The sequence below is a fragment of the Paroedura picta genome, chromosome 1 (genome assembly GCF_049243985.1).
Source record: "Paroedura picta isolate Pp20150507F chromosome 1, Ppicta_v3.0, whole genome shotgun sequence".
Classification (NCBI taxonomy): domain Eukaryota; kingdom Metazoa; phylum Chordata; class Lepidosauria; order Squamata; family Gekkonidae; genus Paroedura; species Paroedura picta.
Genome location: NC_135369.1, coordinates 56,414,044 through 56,431,920, shown reverse-complemented (window position 1 = coordinate 56,431,920; position 17,877 = coordinate 56,414,044). Strand labels below are relative to the sequence as shown.

At 41.3% G+C, this 17,877-nt stretch overlaps 1 protein-coding gene and 1 pseudogene across 1 annotated transcript in view; both read left to right on the top strand.

Annotated features, from left to right (window-relative positions):
* The window catches only part of USH2A (usherin), a 684,687-nt gene that overhangs the window by 565,228 nt on the left and 101,582 nt on the right, over nt 1-17,877 (top strand). The window contains exons 61-63 of the mRNA XM_077339259.1: nt 3,654-3,812; nt 4,793-4,955; nt 13,487-13,841. Of these exons, the coding sequence (XP_077195374.1) occupies nt 3,654-3,812; nt 4,793-4,955; nt 13,487-13,841 (677 nt within the window). The remainder of the gene's footprint in view (nt 1-3,653; nt 3,813-4,792; nt 4,956-13,486; nt 13,842-17,877) is intronic.
* On the top strand, nt 17,022-17,437 carry LOC143837565 (protein cornichon homolog 1 pseudogene; annotated as a pseudogene).

The window sequence follows — 17,877 nt, the reverse complement described above, 5'->3', positions numbered from 1 at the left end:
GGTTGTCATTGTGCTCACGGTAACTTTGACACCAAATAACAAAACTGCCATTTGCACTTAGGGTAAATTGGTTGACTTGTAGTTTTACTGTTCCTTTTATTCTGACACAAATTTATGAATTCTGGAACTAACCAAGTCGTGTGGTTTCCCAGCTGACTTTAACAAATCTGCCCGTTTCATTCTATTCACTCATTTAAATATCGTTGTGGTTGTTTCAGACTTGAAGCAGATCTTTTTAAACCCGTGAGCTGTTCTGACTTCCACATTTCCTATAAACATTAACTTCTCTAATCTTCAAAGTTACCAGTGACTGAAGCAGATATGTCACAAAAGCACCAAAGCAAGTATAGCAATAGGACTGTACATTTGGATCTACTCTAGCCAAAAATATTTTGTTTTGTATTTTTCAGATATATTTCTGCTTTCCAAATGTATCTGAATTTTCTTGGGAAGGCTATTCAGGAATTTCTGATCAACATGAAAGCAACTGAGAGACGGGGGTATATCACTCTCACCTTTCGACTATTTGTTGGACAGGATTACAGTTCCTTTAAACTTTAAAGGGGTAAACTGGAGGATCAACCTCAGCTGCGGCTGGCCAGGAAGCCCAAGATCAGCTGGGCTGGTAGAGAGCTGAGAACTCCTCACCAGTGTAGCTCTGTGCTGTCTTCTTCTGCTCTTTTGTTCAAACCTGGGAGCAGGAGAGTACAACCCAGCCAGGATCTCTGTGTCTGCAGAGAACCAATAGCTCCCCACAGACGTAGCTCTGTGCTGGCATTTCTTGCCACCCAGTCTAATCTTGGAAGCAGAAGAGGCCAGCCCAACTGGAATCATCAGTGCCCTCTGGGAGCCTATTGCTTCTTACCAGCACAGCTCTGCACTGCCTTCTCCTGCAGCTCGGTTTAAACCAGAATTCAGAGGAAGCCAAGCCAGCCCCAGGATTGGGCTGGTATTTTTTTTTACTGACATTTTTCAGTTCAGGTATATTGGACATGAAAAATTTGGGGATTTCCAAAAAAACTTGGATCCAAATATCAGTACTGTATTTAGATCCAGGATTTTTCAGAATCCTAAAAAAAATAAAAATTCTGGATCCCACAGACCAGAGCTAAAGAATATGGGGGGGGGGGGTGTATATCCCTATATAGCAGTAGTGTCCCAAGAAAAGCCACATGAATTTTCACTGCATTGTTTTTGAGATGTTTTATGTAACCTATTATGCTTTATTCCTGAGTAGATTCTTGCAAGGCAGTCCGCTCATTTATGTCTACTTACGTATTAGGATTTTAAGTGCCACCCTCAGACTTTTTTGCCTATGAAGTGAAGAGTCTGCTTGTATCTATCACGTTTTTATTCCAACACTACTCCAATAAGCTCAAGGTGGTGCACACTGTTGTCCTTCTAAGTTTTGTCCTTACAACAAAACAGTGAGGCAGGTGAGCTTGAGAAGAGTTATTGATCCAAGGTCTCCTGAGTTGGTTTCACAGGTCTCCGCAGATCTAGTCTAATGTGAATATACCACATTGGCATTAACAACTTATTTTAAAATAACTTCTCAAGGAAGCCTGGGCTGGTTCTGCACTTTGTTTTTTCTGTTGCCAATCCTGCTGAATTCAGATCGATTTGAACCTGGGTCTACCCCCCCCCCCAAATTGGAACAGAAAGTGTTTTGCACTTGATTGGGGAAGCTTAGAGTGGGAAGGGGAGCCAAGCACAGCAGGAGTCTTTTTTTTTCCTGAACGAGGGGGGGGGGGAATTAGAGACAGCAGAGGAGAGGGAAATAAATCCAAGAGGCAAATCTCTGCTGAGAGAAGTGTGGGCTTCTGGAGCGCAGTCACTTTCAAACAGTTAGGGAAGCCTTGCAATTGGGAACCTGGAAGTCTTTGAACTGATGCTCTGGCCAATCAAAGAAGACTCATTCTCTGTCGTCCCCTTCTTCTTTTGCCCTCAATCGCTCCCAGCATTAGGCCCTTCTCCAGGGAGTCCTTCCTTCTCATGAGGTGGCCAAAGTATTTGAGTTTCATCTTCAGAATCTGGCCTTCTAAGGAGCAGTCAGGGCTGATCTCCTCTAGGACTGACCGGTTTGTTTGCCTTGCAGTCCAAGGGACTCGCAAGAGTCTTCTCCAGCACCAGAGTTCAAAAGCCTCAATTCTTTGACGCTTGGCCTTCCTTATGGTCCAACTTTCACAGCCATACATTGCAACTGGGAATACCATAGCCTTAACTAAACGCACTTTTGTTGGCAGGGTGATGTCTCTGCTTTTTAGGATGCTGTCTAGATTTTCCATAGCTTTCCTCCCCAGGAGCAAGCGTCTTTTAATTTCTTTGCTGCAGTACCCATCTGCAGTGATCTTGGAGCCCAGGAAAATAAAATCTGTCACTATCTCCATTTCTTCCCCATCTATTTGCCAGGAATTGAGAGGGCCGGATGCCATGATCTTTGTTTTCTTGATGTTGAGTTTCAAGCCAACTTTTGCACTCTCCTCCTTCACCCGCATCAACAGGCTCTTTAGTTCCTCTTCACTTTCTGCCATTAAAGTGGTATCATCTGCATATCTGAGGTTGTTGGTATTTCTCCCTGCAATCGTGGTCCCAATTTGTGACTCCTCTAATTCGCCTTTCTCATGATGTGCTCTGCATACAAGTTAAATAGGCAAGGCGACAGTATACAGCCTTGCCGAACTCCTTTCTCAATTTTGAACCAATCAGTAATTCCATGTTCAGTTCTCACTGTTGCTTCTTGACCTGCATATAAGTTTCTCAAGAGACAAATAAGATGCTCTGGTATTCCCATCTCTTTAAGAATTTGCCACAATTTGTTGTGCTCCACACAATCAAAGGCTTTATCATAGTCAATGAAGGAGAATCAATGAATTATCTCCTACAGGCCCTACAACTCACCACTACAGATCTGTTGTTCTTTTGCTGAAAGAGCTCAAAAAACCCTCCCCCCAAAAAGCCAGAGGGATGATACTAATTAATCATTGAAGACAACCAATTTTTGTATCCTACAGATTGCTAGAATTAGGAGAGAGGGAAATATTGTCAAATCTCTGAAGCTTTGCAGGGTTGGTATTGGAAGGGATATTGCCAAGGAAGTCTTTTCAGAGGAAAACACTAGCAAACCACCTGTGCTTCTCACTTGTCTTGGAAGCCCATGCTGAGGTTGCCATAAGTTAACTACTACTTGTTAGCACTTTACATACAAACACACACACATATGGGCTGATAGAACAGAAGTATGTACACCATTCTCATGTCATCTGTTAATGGCACGCTTGGAATTTGGGACAGTTGGAGTATTTCCAGCTGATTTGCACATGCATGTTAACCATTTGATGTCTCATTACTTGATGACATGTCTTTGATTGATTTCAGCCAACCGTGTGATAGTCATCCATTGATAAGAATTGTGTTTCAGTTGGCTATAAAGTTCCACCTGGGGACATTAATCTCTGATGGCTGATTTACAAATGCAAGTGATTATGAAATTTTGAGCACAAGTGTAAGTGATGCAAATATTAGAAAATATGTTTTAAATGTTGTGCCTCTGATACATACAGAGCTCCCACGTATGCCAGAAAACCCAAATCAGAAATGTTACATCTGTTCTATAGTAATTACCCTGTGCAATTTTGTCTGTTTTCCAACAGGATTGTTTAAGACCAATGTGCCTTTGAAATACAACATATTACTAAATGCTGGCAGTATCTCACCCCTTATAAATTCAGTTGGGCAGCCAAATTTTGCTCTTTTGAATGGTCTGGATCCTTACACGCAGTACGAGATAAGGATACAAGCCTGCCAGGATGGTAAGATGTTAAGTAATTCTCTTTTGTGATCAGCAGACAGTGCAGTTTTGCAAAATAGATTCTGTTCAGCAAAACAGATAACATCTCCTTTCAAAATTGAAGTGAAATGTTTACCTAGTAAAAGCAAAGCCTGGCACTGAGTGGTACATTTTATATTTCTCCATCTTGTATCATGAATATTTTAAAAGAAAATTTAAAACGTTGGTGTTTGGGGGGACATACTGCTTTTTATCAAATGCATTATGAAAAACATAAAATGAAGTTAGTTTTTTCAAATGTCCTAGAAAGTACACATAGGATGATAGCCATGCCATTACATCAGCAACTTTATTATTATTTCTATAAGAGCCACATAATATTGTTTTCTTGTTTGGTTTTGCAAAGAGTGCCTGAATCTTGTTAATAAGGTATACATGACTTGCACTGGTACAGAAAAAAACTATTGATATTGAACTTCAGGATCCTGACCTACTGGAAATTATGGGGAAATGGCATGGATCCTATTTGGGAAACAATTGAAGAAATACAGAGTGGGTTTGAAAGCTTAATTTATTATTCTAAAAGTAGGGTTTTTTTTTTTTCATTTTTCAGCTTCATCTTTGATGTAATTTTAGCTCTTTCAGTTTTTAACCTAATGCTAAAAGACTATGGGGTCGCGATGGGTCGGACACGACTTCGCACCTTACAACAACAACAACAAAAGACTATATCAGTGATCAGAGTATTAATTAGTATATCTAATGTGCTTATGCCACAATCTGAGAAGATATAGAAAAATAAGGCAATAATATATCCTTTACATATATAAAAATAGTATCTACATTCCAAAGACTTTTTCAGTTACGTGTGTTTGTGTTTTACCTTTTCTCATATGGTGTCAATGAGCCTAGTACTTTTGTATTAGGAAATGTGTGTTGGTTTGTGGACATTATTGTTTGCAGAGAAAACATGTCATTGATCAATGTTTTGTTTTCCTCCAGTTGGCTGTGGAGTTGGTGAACGTGCGTATGCTCAGACTGCTGAAGCAGCCCCCAAGGATTTGAGTCCACCTGTAGTTACAGCCACTGGATCATCATCTATTGAAGTAAAATGGTTACCACCTGAAAAATCGAATGGGATAATCAGAAACTACTTTGTTCACAGGTAGTTTTTCATAGAATCATAGAATCAAAGAGTTGGAAGGGGCCATACAGGCCATCTAGTCCAACCCCCTGCTCAACGCAGGATCAGCCCTAAGCATCCTAAAGCATAATTTTATGGCGTGTTCATTTTTCTTGCCAAGTTTAAGCCAATATTCTTTGTTCAGTCACTTGTAGCCAAATAGTTGAGAGTTGTACTAAGGACAATGAATGTTCACATCCTCTTCCCATGTGAATAGCCTGGATAGAATGAGATGGAAAAAGTTGTGCACCCATTTTGGTCTAAGAAGAATCCAAAACCATGGGTGGGAGGGAGTTGGACCAACCAAATTCACACAAATATCTGTGCAAGCTTTCAGATTCTCCAGAGTACATTGTTAGGCTTGATGTTGCAACATTTTAAAAGATAAGATTTTGTAAAGGTAAAGGTAAAGGTATCCCCTGTGCAAGCACCGAGTCATGTCTGACCCTTGGGGTGACGCCCTCCAGCGTTTTCATGGCAGACTCAATACGGGGTGGTTTGCCAGTGCCTTCCCCAGTCATTACCGTTTACCCCCCAGCAAGCTGGGTACTCATTTTACCGACCTCGGAAGGATGGAAGGCTGAGTCAACCTTGAGCCGGCTGCTGGGATTGAACTCCCAGCCTCATGGGCAAAGCTTTCAGACGGCTGCCTTACCACTCTGCGCCACAAGAGACTCTTGTAAGATTTTGTATTTAGCATGAATAGCATGAGAAATATTCCTGCCAGTACTACTAGGTTCCAGGAATTTGGCAAAGTAAAACAACCATGCCCATATCCATAGGCAATGGGTCTCTGATGCCTATTGCTGGGGGGAGGGGGGTTGAGATGAGGATTGATTTGGGACAGAAACTGATTGTGGGCTTCCTGAAAATACCTAGGTGGGCCAGTCTAGACAGATCAGTCCAAAAGAACTCACATTGTTAAGGTACGTAGTAAGGACCTGTGTAGATGAAGTATTTACAGTATTTGCTGGCGTATAAGACTACTTTTCCCCCCTGAAAAATATGCCTCCAAGTGGGGGGGTCGTCTTATATGCTGGGTGCACTTCAGTTGGGATAGACATAGCTGCCCATAGTGGCACATAGTAGTGTAATGTAATGTAACGTAACAAAACTCTATATTTTGAGTGGAAATGTTGGGGGGTCGTCTTATACGCCTAGTCGTCTTATACGCCGGCAAATACTTTCCCAGCCATGTGAAGCTTTGACCATGGATCTGTCATTGCAGTGGTATGAAAACAGCAAAAGAAGCCTCTACATTGGGATAAGTAGGAACACTTTGCTAGGAACACTAGTACTAGGATTCAAGTCACTGCAAGTTGGCTTTTGTATGTGCACATGGACTCTCCCTTTCAGTGGAATTCTCCTGTACTCTGTCAAAGCTGCTTATGATGTTCTTGAGTAACATACAATTAAGGGCATGCATTTGGCATAAACAAAGAAGAAAATACCTGAAAAATTCCATCCATGGCTATCATTTAAGCCAAATTCAGATCAAAGAATCTGATTGGCTACAAGTATAGCTGAGCCTGAATAAAGCATCCCCCCCCCGCCCCAGATTTTATTTTGGGATATTCAGCTATACTGAAGATCAACTGGAGTGCCATGAGCTGAGGGCTCCACACTACCTTGGCTTGAACTGGCTCTTTATTTATTTTATTTATTTATTTAGATTTATATACCGCCCTCCCCTTTTGAACTCTGGTGCTGGAGAAGACTCTTGCGAGTCCCTTGGACTGCAAGGCGAACAAACCGGTCAGTCCTAGAGGAGATCAGCCCTGACTGCTCTTTAGAAGGCCAGATCCTGAAGATGAAACTCAAATACTTTGGCCACCTCATGAGAAGGAAGGACTCCCTGGAGAACAGCCTAATGCTGGGAGCGATTGAGGGCAAAAGAAGAAGGGGACGACAGAAAATGAGGTGGTTGGATGGGGTCACTGAAGCAGTTGGTGCAAACTTAAATGGACTCTGGGGAATGGTAGAGGACAGGAAGGCCTGGAGGATCATTGTCCATGGGGTCGCGATGGGTCGGACACGACTTCGCACATAACAACAACAACCGCCCTCCCCGAAGACCGAGCTCTAAGAAAAGTCAGCCCATGATCCGCTGGGGCAGCAGGATCTGAGAGCTCCCAGCCAGGTCTGTGTGCAGAGGGAAAAGACTTATCCACTGTATGCTGATCCTGGGGCCAGCTTCTCTTAAGACATGATTTAAATCATGCTACAGGAGATGCCAAGCCAGCCTCAAGGACAGCTGTCTTTTTTTCTTTTTCTTAATCTGTATTTTTCTTTTCAGGCATGTTGGATCTGAAAAAAAAAGGGCTTTCCTAAAAATTCCAGATAACGTACCAGTATAGGGATCCTGGATTTTTCAGAAGTAACCATTGGGTGGGTGGTGGTGGGGAATCCAATAGATTTAAATCATACACAAAATTGCATATCTCTGCATACATTGTAGTACAAAATGTTCCACCCAAAAGCAAAATCAGCTACCTGGGTCAAGGTGTTTTAGATACATTCATGGGCTTCCTTGGATCCCAGCCATCTATATTGTATGGTACTTCTGGCAATGATACTGCCTTCTGATAATAATTAGCTGACCCAAGCTGAGATTTTCAGTTGTTCAAACAATAAAAGGCAAGATCAATTCAGCCAGGATTAGAACTTTATGTGGGTGAAGCCTATAGAATGGGAAGAAGATGTGGGGAGGCAAGAATGAAGGGAGGGTATGGAGGAGTGAAGATCATGAAATTCTATTTAGGCAGATTTCACAACTAGAATCTTTGCCAGTGTTTTTTTGGGGGGAGTGGGATGGGTTGTGCTGTGGAGTGATCTGGCACCTAGGTGAATGCAGGAGTCAGTAATGCTATGAGCTCCCACTCTTTAAAAAGGGGAGAGAAGCAGATTCTGCCTCCTTCCTCTGAAGCAAAGAATTCCTAATCCCCCCCCCCAATTCCTAGAAAGCTATTATTGTATTTGTGGACCTGCCAAGGACCAAGCTTGAGGTCTGAGGCAAGATCCAAACAGGTGCGCAATCAACCAACGTGCAGCAAGGATTCCATCTGCTGAATCCAATCAGTTTGAACCAAGATCTACCAATCACCCTTTGTCTGCTGTGTGTATAAATGTGGGGTTTTCTGGGGGGTTTCTTAGTCTTGTGTCTTGTTCCTCGAAACATGTACTCATACTGACATCACAATAAAGAGCTGTTATTACGCCCGGTACCCTGGCTTCCCTTGTGAACACACGGATTTTAACAGCTATATCACATTTTTACTTTACCCAGATAGCTTCATCTTGCCCTTCATCCTTACAAAAGGACTCCTGAACCCCCAGCTGTCCCTAGACCCCAGTTTGAGAAACAGTGGTCCACGACATGGCTTCACTCTGTTGGTTTTGTAAATAAAGCTGATGATTACAGCTGCAATTTCAACGGCAGCAATGGAAAGGGAAAACAGGAAATATAATGCAGAAAGTGGAAAATACGGTAAATTGAATTTGACAGCATTTGATGGCATTTGATTATTCTAGTCACAGCCAAACAATGATATAAAGAGTAATATGAAACAGAATGTGTTACTGCCTAGCAGACTCGAAAGCAATAAACCTTCCTCCAATGTGACACAATCACTTCACAATCATAATTGTAGCCTGTTTGATACCTCTGAGTACAGCAGAAGGGCACTGACTGACATAGATACATTTTGTTTTTTATTTAAAGTGAAGTGAAAATGGCGCACTGGGGCTCCAGATACAATCGTTATATTCACCTACATAGGCATGAATCACTTGGCAGTTATTTCAGCTGAAGTTTAAATGTGCTTAGACAACAACAATATCACATCTTTCTCAGATAGCTGTGAAAAAATCAGAAATTTGTAAGGACAAAAATGGGATGTAAGCACGCAGTTCTTTTTTTTTCATGCAATACCTATGCCTAGCCTTACACTGTTATAGGAACACACTTGCCGTATTTCTAGAGGATGTTATGGTATGTAATTTCTTTTCATCATTGGCTGCCATTGCCTTGCTCCTATTTGTACACCAAGTTAAATTTATTTAACCCGCAAGTGAGTAAGGCAGCTTTTCATTAAAACTGAAGGATTTAGAGTTATTAGCTATCCTCTCTGAGGATTCCCCATCCCTATTCCTCCCAAACCTTTGCTTATCAAGCCTGAATGCCTTACTGGAATAAAATAATGAAAAAGGCAAAACAATATTTATTTTATTTGCTTTCATTTTCCCTTTGTGATGTTTGATTTCTGTAGAACTGCATGGTGGTTGTCAGATACTAACAGTGTAATCTAAGAACAGTTTCCTAGGAGTATGCCTAAGACCCAAGTTTTGAGTAGACAGTCTAGAATAGAGAATTTAATTAATACAGCATTTAGCCAGAACATAATATACATGCATAGATTATTAATAGAATAAAACATTTTAAAAAGTGTAAAACCAATATTGATACATTGAAGTTAGTTTTACATAATGGAATCCCATTTTTGACCACTAATTCTCTTTGAGAGTGCTCTATTTAGCAACCTGTCTAAAAGTGGACTTTTTCCCTTGCCACAGGAGGAACGTAAGTTTTCCTTTTTCTGAAGTGGCACAACTCTTAGTGAATAAATGGGAGAGAAGACGAGCTCTGGCTGGCATATAAAATGGACATCTGAATAACACATGTTCTACAATCTCCAGCAGTTCTCCAGAATTTCAGGGGCAGAGTTTTTCATCTCTAGGGATTTTCTTAAATCGACCCTCTAAAATCACAGAGGAGAGCCGAACATCTCGCCAACGTGAATGCTCTTTTGTGATTTTTTATTTCCAGGGAAGAGGTATTCAGATTGGATTTCTGTAACTCGCTCTACGCTGGCCTTCCCTTGTCCTTGATCCAGAAACTTCAGCTAGTGCAAAATGCAGCTGCTAGGGTTCTCACTGGAACACCTTGGAGGGCCCACACCCAGCCTGTGCTGAGGCAGCTGCACTGGTTGCCAATTGCTGACTGGATCAGGTTCAAGGTTCTAGTTTTGACCTTCAAGACCTTACGCGGGTTGGGACCCACATACCTGAGGGACTGCTTGTTGCCCTATGCCCCCCGCAGGGCTTTATGCTCCGTGGGGGAGAATTTCCTGGTCATTCCCAGCCCTAGGGAAGCGCACCTGGCCTCGACCAGGGCCAGAGCGTTTTCGGTCGTGGCCCCTACCTGGTGGAATGAGCTCCCGGATGAGCTGCGGGCCCTGCGGGATTTACCAGTTTTCCTCAGGGCCTGCAAGACGGAGCTCTTCCGCCAGGTTTTTGGTTGAGGCCAGGATCAGGGAACAAGAGCAAACATGCCCTCCCCCTTTGGTTTAATAGGTTATATCTTCTCCCCAACCTCCCTGCCGCTCTGATAGCAGGGGGTGGGAATACTGGGTGTTTTTTCTGCCATGTTGAGTTGTTTTTAAAGTCTTTTAATGGGTATTTTAATGGGGACAAAGACTATTGTTACCCGCCACGAGCCTACGGGAAGTGATGGGAAATAAATCCAATAATAATAATAATAATAATAATAATAATAATAATAATAATAATAATTCAGCTGAGGCTTGAATATATCTTAAGCTTAGAGGTGCTAAATACTCTGAGGTATACAAAAGGTCCATTTGTTCCTCTATCTCTTCAGTCCTCTGTTTGATGTCTGATTTTGCTTGGTCTTATCTCATCCCTGGTAGCATCAAAGGAGAGAAGCCCAGACAATCTATTCTCTCTTCAGTGACTTGTAGCCATTTAGATCTAAAATTGCTATGAGTAGACAGACTTAGGATGGCACTGTCAGTAAGGGGTGTAAAGTTGGAATTAAATGCAGTTTAAGCAATGGGTTTAAAGCAATTTGTTTACTAGGAGTGTTAGCCGGGCTGCAGAAGACCTGCCTCTGACTAAAAGAAGCTCTATCAAGAACTTGTGTAGTTAATGATTTTTGATCCACAGCTCTTAGTTTTCAGATATTTGAGTTATTTCTGGCTATGATTTGACCTATGTAGCTTGGCATTATAAAAATAGCCTCCTCGGCCCTCATAAAAAAATGAAACCAGCATATGCAGATTCAGTCGCAGTGCCTATTTCTTGAGATATGTCATTTTTCTCTTGTGTTTCTCGCTGTGTGGGAGAAAAGCTTCCACTTAAATGAGCAGTTGAATTCTAAATCTCCAGCCTTTTGAAATGATTAGAGACTGCTCAGCCATTTCTGCTCGAAGTTTATTCATACATGAGGATATTCTCTCCGTGTAGCACTACATGGAACCATTTACCTAGCCATAAGTTGCTTTCATTAAATATTCAGCAGTAATAAGATCTAAACACTTTAACCAGACTACATTGTTCAGCTTTGCTTGTGGAAGAGCTCACAGTTGGTGGCATATTTGATCTATCAGCACAGAGGAATTGTTTATCACAGATTTTCCACGTTACTAAACACTAATTTGTGAATTCTACAAACAGCTATGGTGGCTAATTGAGATGCTGTGCAGTGCAAAGCAAACTAGCAAGCGTTAAAGAGAGCATTGCTGGACTTAAAATATCATAATTTTTCACTTTTCTGCAATTGAGGGTTCTCCCCCCCTTAACTCACTGGAAAGTCATTATACTTCAGACTATACAATTAGATGGAAGTACAAGTATGCAATATACTTTTGGGTTTGCCTTGCAATCTTCTGAACTCTGAAAATACTATCTACAGTTGTTTTTTTTAAAGAATATTGCTAGTTCTTTTGAATGCTAATAATTTACAAAAAAGATCATGACAGCCAGTAGGGGGAAGAGGCATCATACCCAACCAAATTAATTAAATAATAATCATCATAAGAAGAGTGGGTTTTAGACCCTGCTTTTCACTGCCTGAAGTAGTCTCAAAGTGGCTTACAATCGCCTTCCCTTCCTCTCCCCACAACAGACACCCTGTGAGGTCGGTGGTGCTGAGAGAGCTTTTGACAGGACTGCTTGGTCAGAACATCACTATCAGGGCAGTGACAAGCCCAAGGTCACCCAGCTGGCTGCATGTGGAGGAGTGGGGAATCAAACATGGCTCACCAGATCAGAAGCTGGCGCTCTTAACCACTACACCATGCTGATACAAGTTTTGCTGCTAGGCATAGTTTTGCACATTTATAACAAGTTGATTATCAATAGTGTAAACTTGTGTGAAAATGGCATAAAAATGCCATAAACAAAACAAATGAAATGTGAAATTAGCTAAATAAATACGTGGGCCACACTTTCTGATTATGCGTGTAATTTACAAGAATATATATATATATATATATATGCATACTGGAAAGAAATCTTCTTTGTCCATCATTCCTACTTAGCTGTCCTGGCATACATTCAGTATCCTGATATCCTGATTCCATTTTACCCAGTGTTCCAGATTTGCTATTACAAGTGTTAGACAATATAATGTATTTGGGTGGGTACTGGCACAGTTCTCAGGTAAAAGAAAGGGAAGGACATGCATCCATTTCTTAATTCTTGATTTTTATGCTATTATGGTAAAATTAAATTTCCAACTTCTTCTAGCCCATATTCTGCTCCTCAGCCCTACAGATTTACCTTCTCTCCCCATTCACTTTTTGCTTGTGTCTTTTACTCCATTCCTCCCTTGCATCTTTCTGCCCCCCCCCCCCCCCCACACACACTCAGCTGACACTGAGACATAGAAGTCATGGCACTGTTGTCTACAGTTGCCTAGCAACCTCCAAACTGGCCACCCAGAACTTATACCAAGGTCAGCATTATTTTTCTTCAAAACTACAGATGTCATATTTTATTGGAGGGGTAACCCCCCCCCATGTGATTTTTCTGCAAACCTGAGCAGTTTGTATCCAGAGTTTATAGGAAAATTACTTTGTCTGTCTCTGACCCCATTGTGTGGATTTTGTTTGTTTTTTGCATTCTAGGGCCAAATTCAAAATTAGATATACAGATATTTTCTACTCTAATTGCAGTCTATGAGACAGGGACTGGAAATCATACTGTTTATATCTCTGGCAGATACTAGTACTAAGGAGGAGATTGCTGTTGGGTCATACCTTCAGTGTAGAATCTAAAGCACACATTTGAAATATCACCTTACTTTTTTGAGACCTCTATGATTTTTTTAAAACATATAATCAAGTATCTTGATATGTCAGTATGGGTATCTGAGACTATTAGACCTTATTTTAAACTTTAACCTTAATGAGACCTGAGTTAAATAGAAAAACTGAAAAATGATTATCACTTAGCCATTCAGGGCTTTTCATAATCTTTTAAAGAAAACTCACTATTATTTCCTTTCAAAGAAACCCATACTTAGCATTTCTTTCTTTTAATTCATTATTTTAAGTAAAAGATTTCTATCAGATAGGCTGACTGGGAAATAAATAGCAATTCCGGTATAAAATTACAGTTATTTTAATGTTTGTACTTCAGTATCACATGTTTGTTATTGTAATATGCCATTCTATTACATACACTTTCTTTTGTGTGTGGTGACTTTTCAGGCGTCCTGTGGGCACTCAAGAGGAACTGCTTATCTTCATTTGGTCTGAAGGTGCTTTGGAGTTTATTGACTCGACTGACATACTTCAGCCATTCACAGAGTATGAATATCGAATCAGAGCTCAGAATTCCAAGGGGTCTGTGGATAGCCTATGGTCTTCAGCACAGACTCTTGAAGCTCCACCCTGGGGCATGAAAGCCCCATGGGCCCAAGCTGTTAGTGCTTACTCAGTACTACTAAACTGGACCAGCCCAACTTCTTCTAATGGTGTGATTTCTCAATATCAAGTTGTCTATCAAGAGAGACAGAGTGACCCAACGTTTAACACCCCAGCTGTTACTGCACTGACTGTACCGGTAAGAAACTGTTAATCAACCAATATTCAATAATATAGGAAAACCCCCGCTGGATCAGGTTGGTAGTCATCTAGTTCAGGTTCCTGTTTCAGGATGGTCAACCAGCTGCCCTTGATGGCCAATAAGCAGGGCACTGAGACCTTTTAGCACTGGGATTCAGAGGTTTCATCACAGATTTTCAGAAATTTGCAGCCTATAGATGGCTAATAGCTGTTAATGGATTTATCCTCAATGCCTAATCCCCTTCTAAAGCCATGTATTCTAGTGGCTGCTACTACAACTGCTGGCAGTAAATTCCAAAGTTTAATTATTCCTTGAAGTATTTGCTTTTGTCCATCGTGAATCTATTTTGCATCACTGGGTGCCCCTGAATTCGAGCATTATTTTCTCCCAAACCACTGTCTCCCCATGCATAAATTTAGAAGCCTCTATCATGCCCCCTGTACTCATTGATTTTCCCTCTGATCTGAAAAGTCCCAAAAGTATCTTAAAAAGTAAGCAATGACTCATGAAAGTACATACCCTGCCACAAATCCTGTTAATCTTTCAGGTGCTACTGGACTCTTGCTCTTTTGTACTGAAAAGTCCCAAACGCTTCAACCTTTCCTCATAGGGAAGGTGTTATATCCCCTTAATCATCTTGGTTGCCTTCTGCATTTTCCCCAGCTTTGCAGCATTTTTGCTGAGTTATGGCAACCAGAATTATACCCAGCCTTTTAAATAAGTCTGTGCCATAGACCTAAATAGTGGCATTACTGTACTAGCTGTTTTTCTCACAATTCTTTTTCCAAGGAATTAACAGCGTGGATGTTGTTTTTTTAGTGTCACACACTGAGGACATTTCCACACATTAGTAAAAATTGCATTAAGCCAGCTGAATGGCCAAGCGCTAATTTTTTTTCCTCACTTCTGAGGCCCTCCTCACCTTTTCTGCTATCTTGCCTTTTTTGCACATCTCACCCTCCACAACTGCTGCTGGAAATACGCATTGGCTTCTACCTGTCAATCAATTCAGGCAACCAGTCTTCTTTCTCCATTTTGTGAAGGTCCCACGATGCCCGCTAATTTTTTTTAAAATTCATACTTCTCCATTGAAATGCCTATGCATAGAATCTTAGATGCATAGTGATTTTTGGACGCCACCACTTATGTGATCACAAGTCCTTTGATACTTTTAAAAATTAATCTCGTTCCTGATTTTCGGGGGGGGGGGAAACTTTAGAGAGGTACGCTTTGTGTTAAAACTTTGAAATTTTTTTTTTTATTTCTGGCATCGCCTGTATGCTCCAGGAAGTTAGACATTAAAAAAAAGAAATTCCCATCCCCTGGAACCAGGGAGGCGGATGGGATGAGGCAGGCGCCTTTAGTGCGTCTGAGCTTCCATACCTTCCCTGGAGGATCATTGTCCATGGGGTCATGATGGGTCAGACACAACTTTGCAACTAACAACAACAACCTTCCCTTTGCTGGTTGCTTTAGGGTTGCTCTCCAGTATCTTGCGCTAAATAGGTTGGTGAATCCACTTTATGCAATTCCCCAACTTGCACTTTAAAGTGGAGGATGTAGAGAGCCAGTTACTGCCCAGATGCTGGATGCTGGTGATGTCATATGGAGGGGCCGGAATATAATGACTATATAAGGTAAGCATTTCACTAAATTTAATGGGTGCAGAAATGCCCTGAGTGAACTTGTCCAAGCTGTTCACTTACAGCTGCAAGACCTCATTTCTTGTCATTGAGTTCAGACTCCTTCAGCATATTTTTGAAGTCAGAATTTTTTGTGCATCATTTTGCACTTAAGTACACTGAAGTTCATTTGCCACCTTGTTGCCTACTCACCCAGTTTGATCTTCTGGGAGCTCTTCATAATCTGGAATCATTTGGTATCCTCCATAAACTTGATTGCGACATTTCTTTCCCTGACCTGAGTATGGCTAGCTCAGTCTTCTCAGATTTCAGAAGCTAAGTAGGGTCAGCAATGGTTAATGTTTGGCTGGCAAACCACCAAGGACATTCAGCGACAGGCAATAGCAAACCACTTCTGAACATCTCCTGACTTGAAAACCCTATGGGGTCACCATAAATCATCTGCCACTTGCTGGCAGTTTCCACCACCATGATTACATTTGTAACCTCCAAATTCCAGATAATTTATGAATTAATTAAACAATTCCAACTACTATACTGATCTTTGCAGAACCAACTGCTTACTTCCCTCCATTGTGAGAACTATCCATCTAGTCCTCTACTCTGTCTACTGTAATTTAATTGACCTTTAATTATATGAAGGGAAGGGAATGGCAAACCACCCTGTATTGAGTCTGCCAAGAAAACGCTAGAGGGCGTCACCCCAAGGGTCAGACATGACTCGGTGCTTGCACAGGGGATACCTTTACCTTTGCCTTTAATTATCTGAATATCCTCTGGGCTTTTCAAAAACTGGTGCAACATTGCCCAGTTTCCAGCCGCCTTGTTAGGGAGGCTGATTTTAGTGACAACTTAATAGACTGCTTAGAAGAGGAACAGTTTGACATTTGATTTCTATACAATGCAATCCTAAACTGCAGCCATTGAATTCAGGGAACTTAGGAGGGTGTTGCTCAGCCTAGGGCAGAGTCTGCACTTACTTTCTTTATTCCATTGTCAATCCTGTTGAATTCTGATCGCTTTGAACTCGATTCTTCCTCCCCCCCCCATTGAAACAGGAAAGTCTTCTGCACGTGGCTAGGGTAGGGAGCCAAGCCTCTTTCTTTCTTTTCTTGAAGGGGGGGGGGGGAAGGAGCCAAGCAGGGAGCCTCTTTCTTTTCTTGGAGGCGGCGAGGGGGAGAGGATCAAAAAAGGCAGAGGAGTGAGGAAAAATCCAGGACCAACAGAAGTTGAGAGAAATTAGGGGCTTCTCCTTTAAGGCAAGCATGTCACATGACCAGGTGTAGCCTATCAGAGGTTCTCTACCACGGAGCTTTTTTTCCCAAATGGATATTGACGATTTTCAGCACTCTGAGTTATTGCACAATAAAGGTAGGGTCACACTGGATCAGTCCTTCTTGCTGCAGAAGGAAACTTTAAATCGGCCAAAATCCAAACGGAAATCGCATTCTGTGTAGAGGGCAGGGACTGAATTGATCTGGGTTTGGAATAAAAGCTCCGTGCAGTTTACACCTAGGTCTCCTCAGTTGTCCCCATGAAGTTCACATTCTCTGCTTCCTGCTATATGCTGGCTCTGTTCCTCACCATTCAATCATCTTCTTCTCCATCTGGAATATTCTAGCTTTTGATGAATTGAAGACTGATTACAAGAATTCCATAGACCAGTGGAGTAGACTGCACCCTCTAGTGTTTCTTGAATATCTCATCTACTCATTCTTCTGTGTTATGTGTTTTGTGTGCAACTGAGTGGCTTACACTCCGTCTCAGTATGCTGTTTCTGGCTTACCACATTTGGTTATGAGAGGATCCAGACTGTGTGACCCTTTCGACATCATGAATACAGATATTTTATCATATTGCTAGAAGGAAGGATGGTGCAAACTAGTATTTTCTCTTCTATGATTTATTTACTATATTTATGGTACCGTTTATATTTTGCTGAGCTCTTAAAAGTAGATACCGATTGAACTTGCATTCAGCAAAGTGCATGCAAAAAAATTGCAAGACACATTATTTTCCAAGAAGAAAATATTATTAGCCAAGGAATTATAGATGTGTTAGGGGAAAAAAACAAATATTTCCTTTTTCTCTCTCCCTCTTTCCTCAAAAATTTATCCACATTATAATACTCATGGAAAGACTGCTTCAGGTGGTTGTTCTTTTTCTAGAAAGGTATAACCCCTTTTTAGGATTAAAATGTAAAGAACTCTTGGGTATATAACTTCCAGACCCAAAATCAGTGTCATGTTTAATTTATTAAGTAATCCTAGAACTTCATGTTTCATTACTTCAATTTGTGTCAGTAGTTCAGGTGCTCTTCCCAGAACCAGCAATTCTCATGTAGGTATGTGGCCCACGTCTTCCACAGTTGAAACAGGCACAAGAAATTG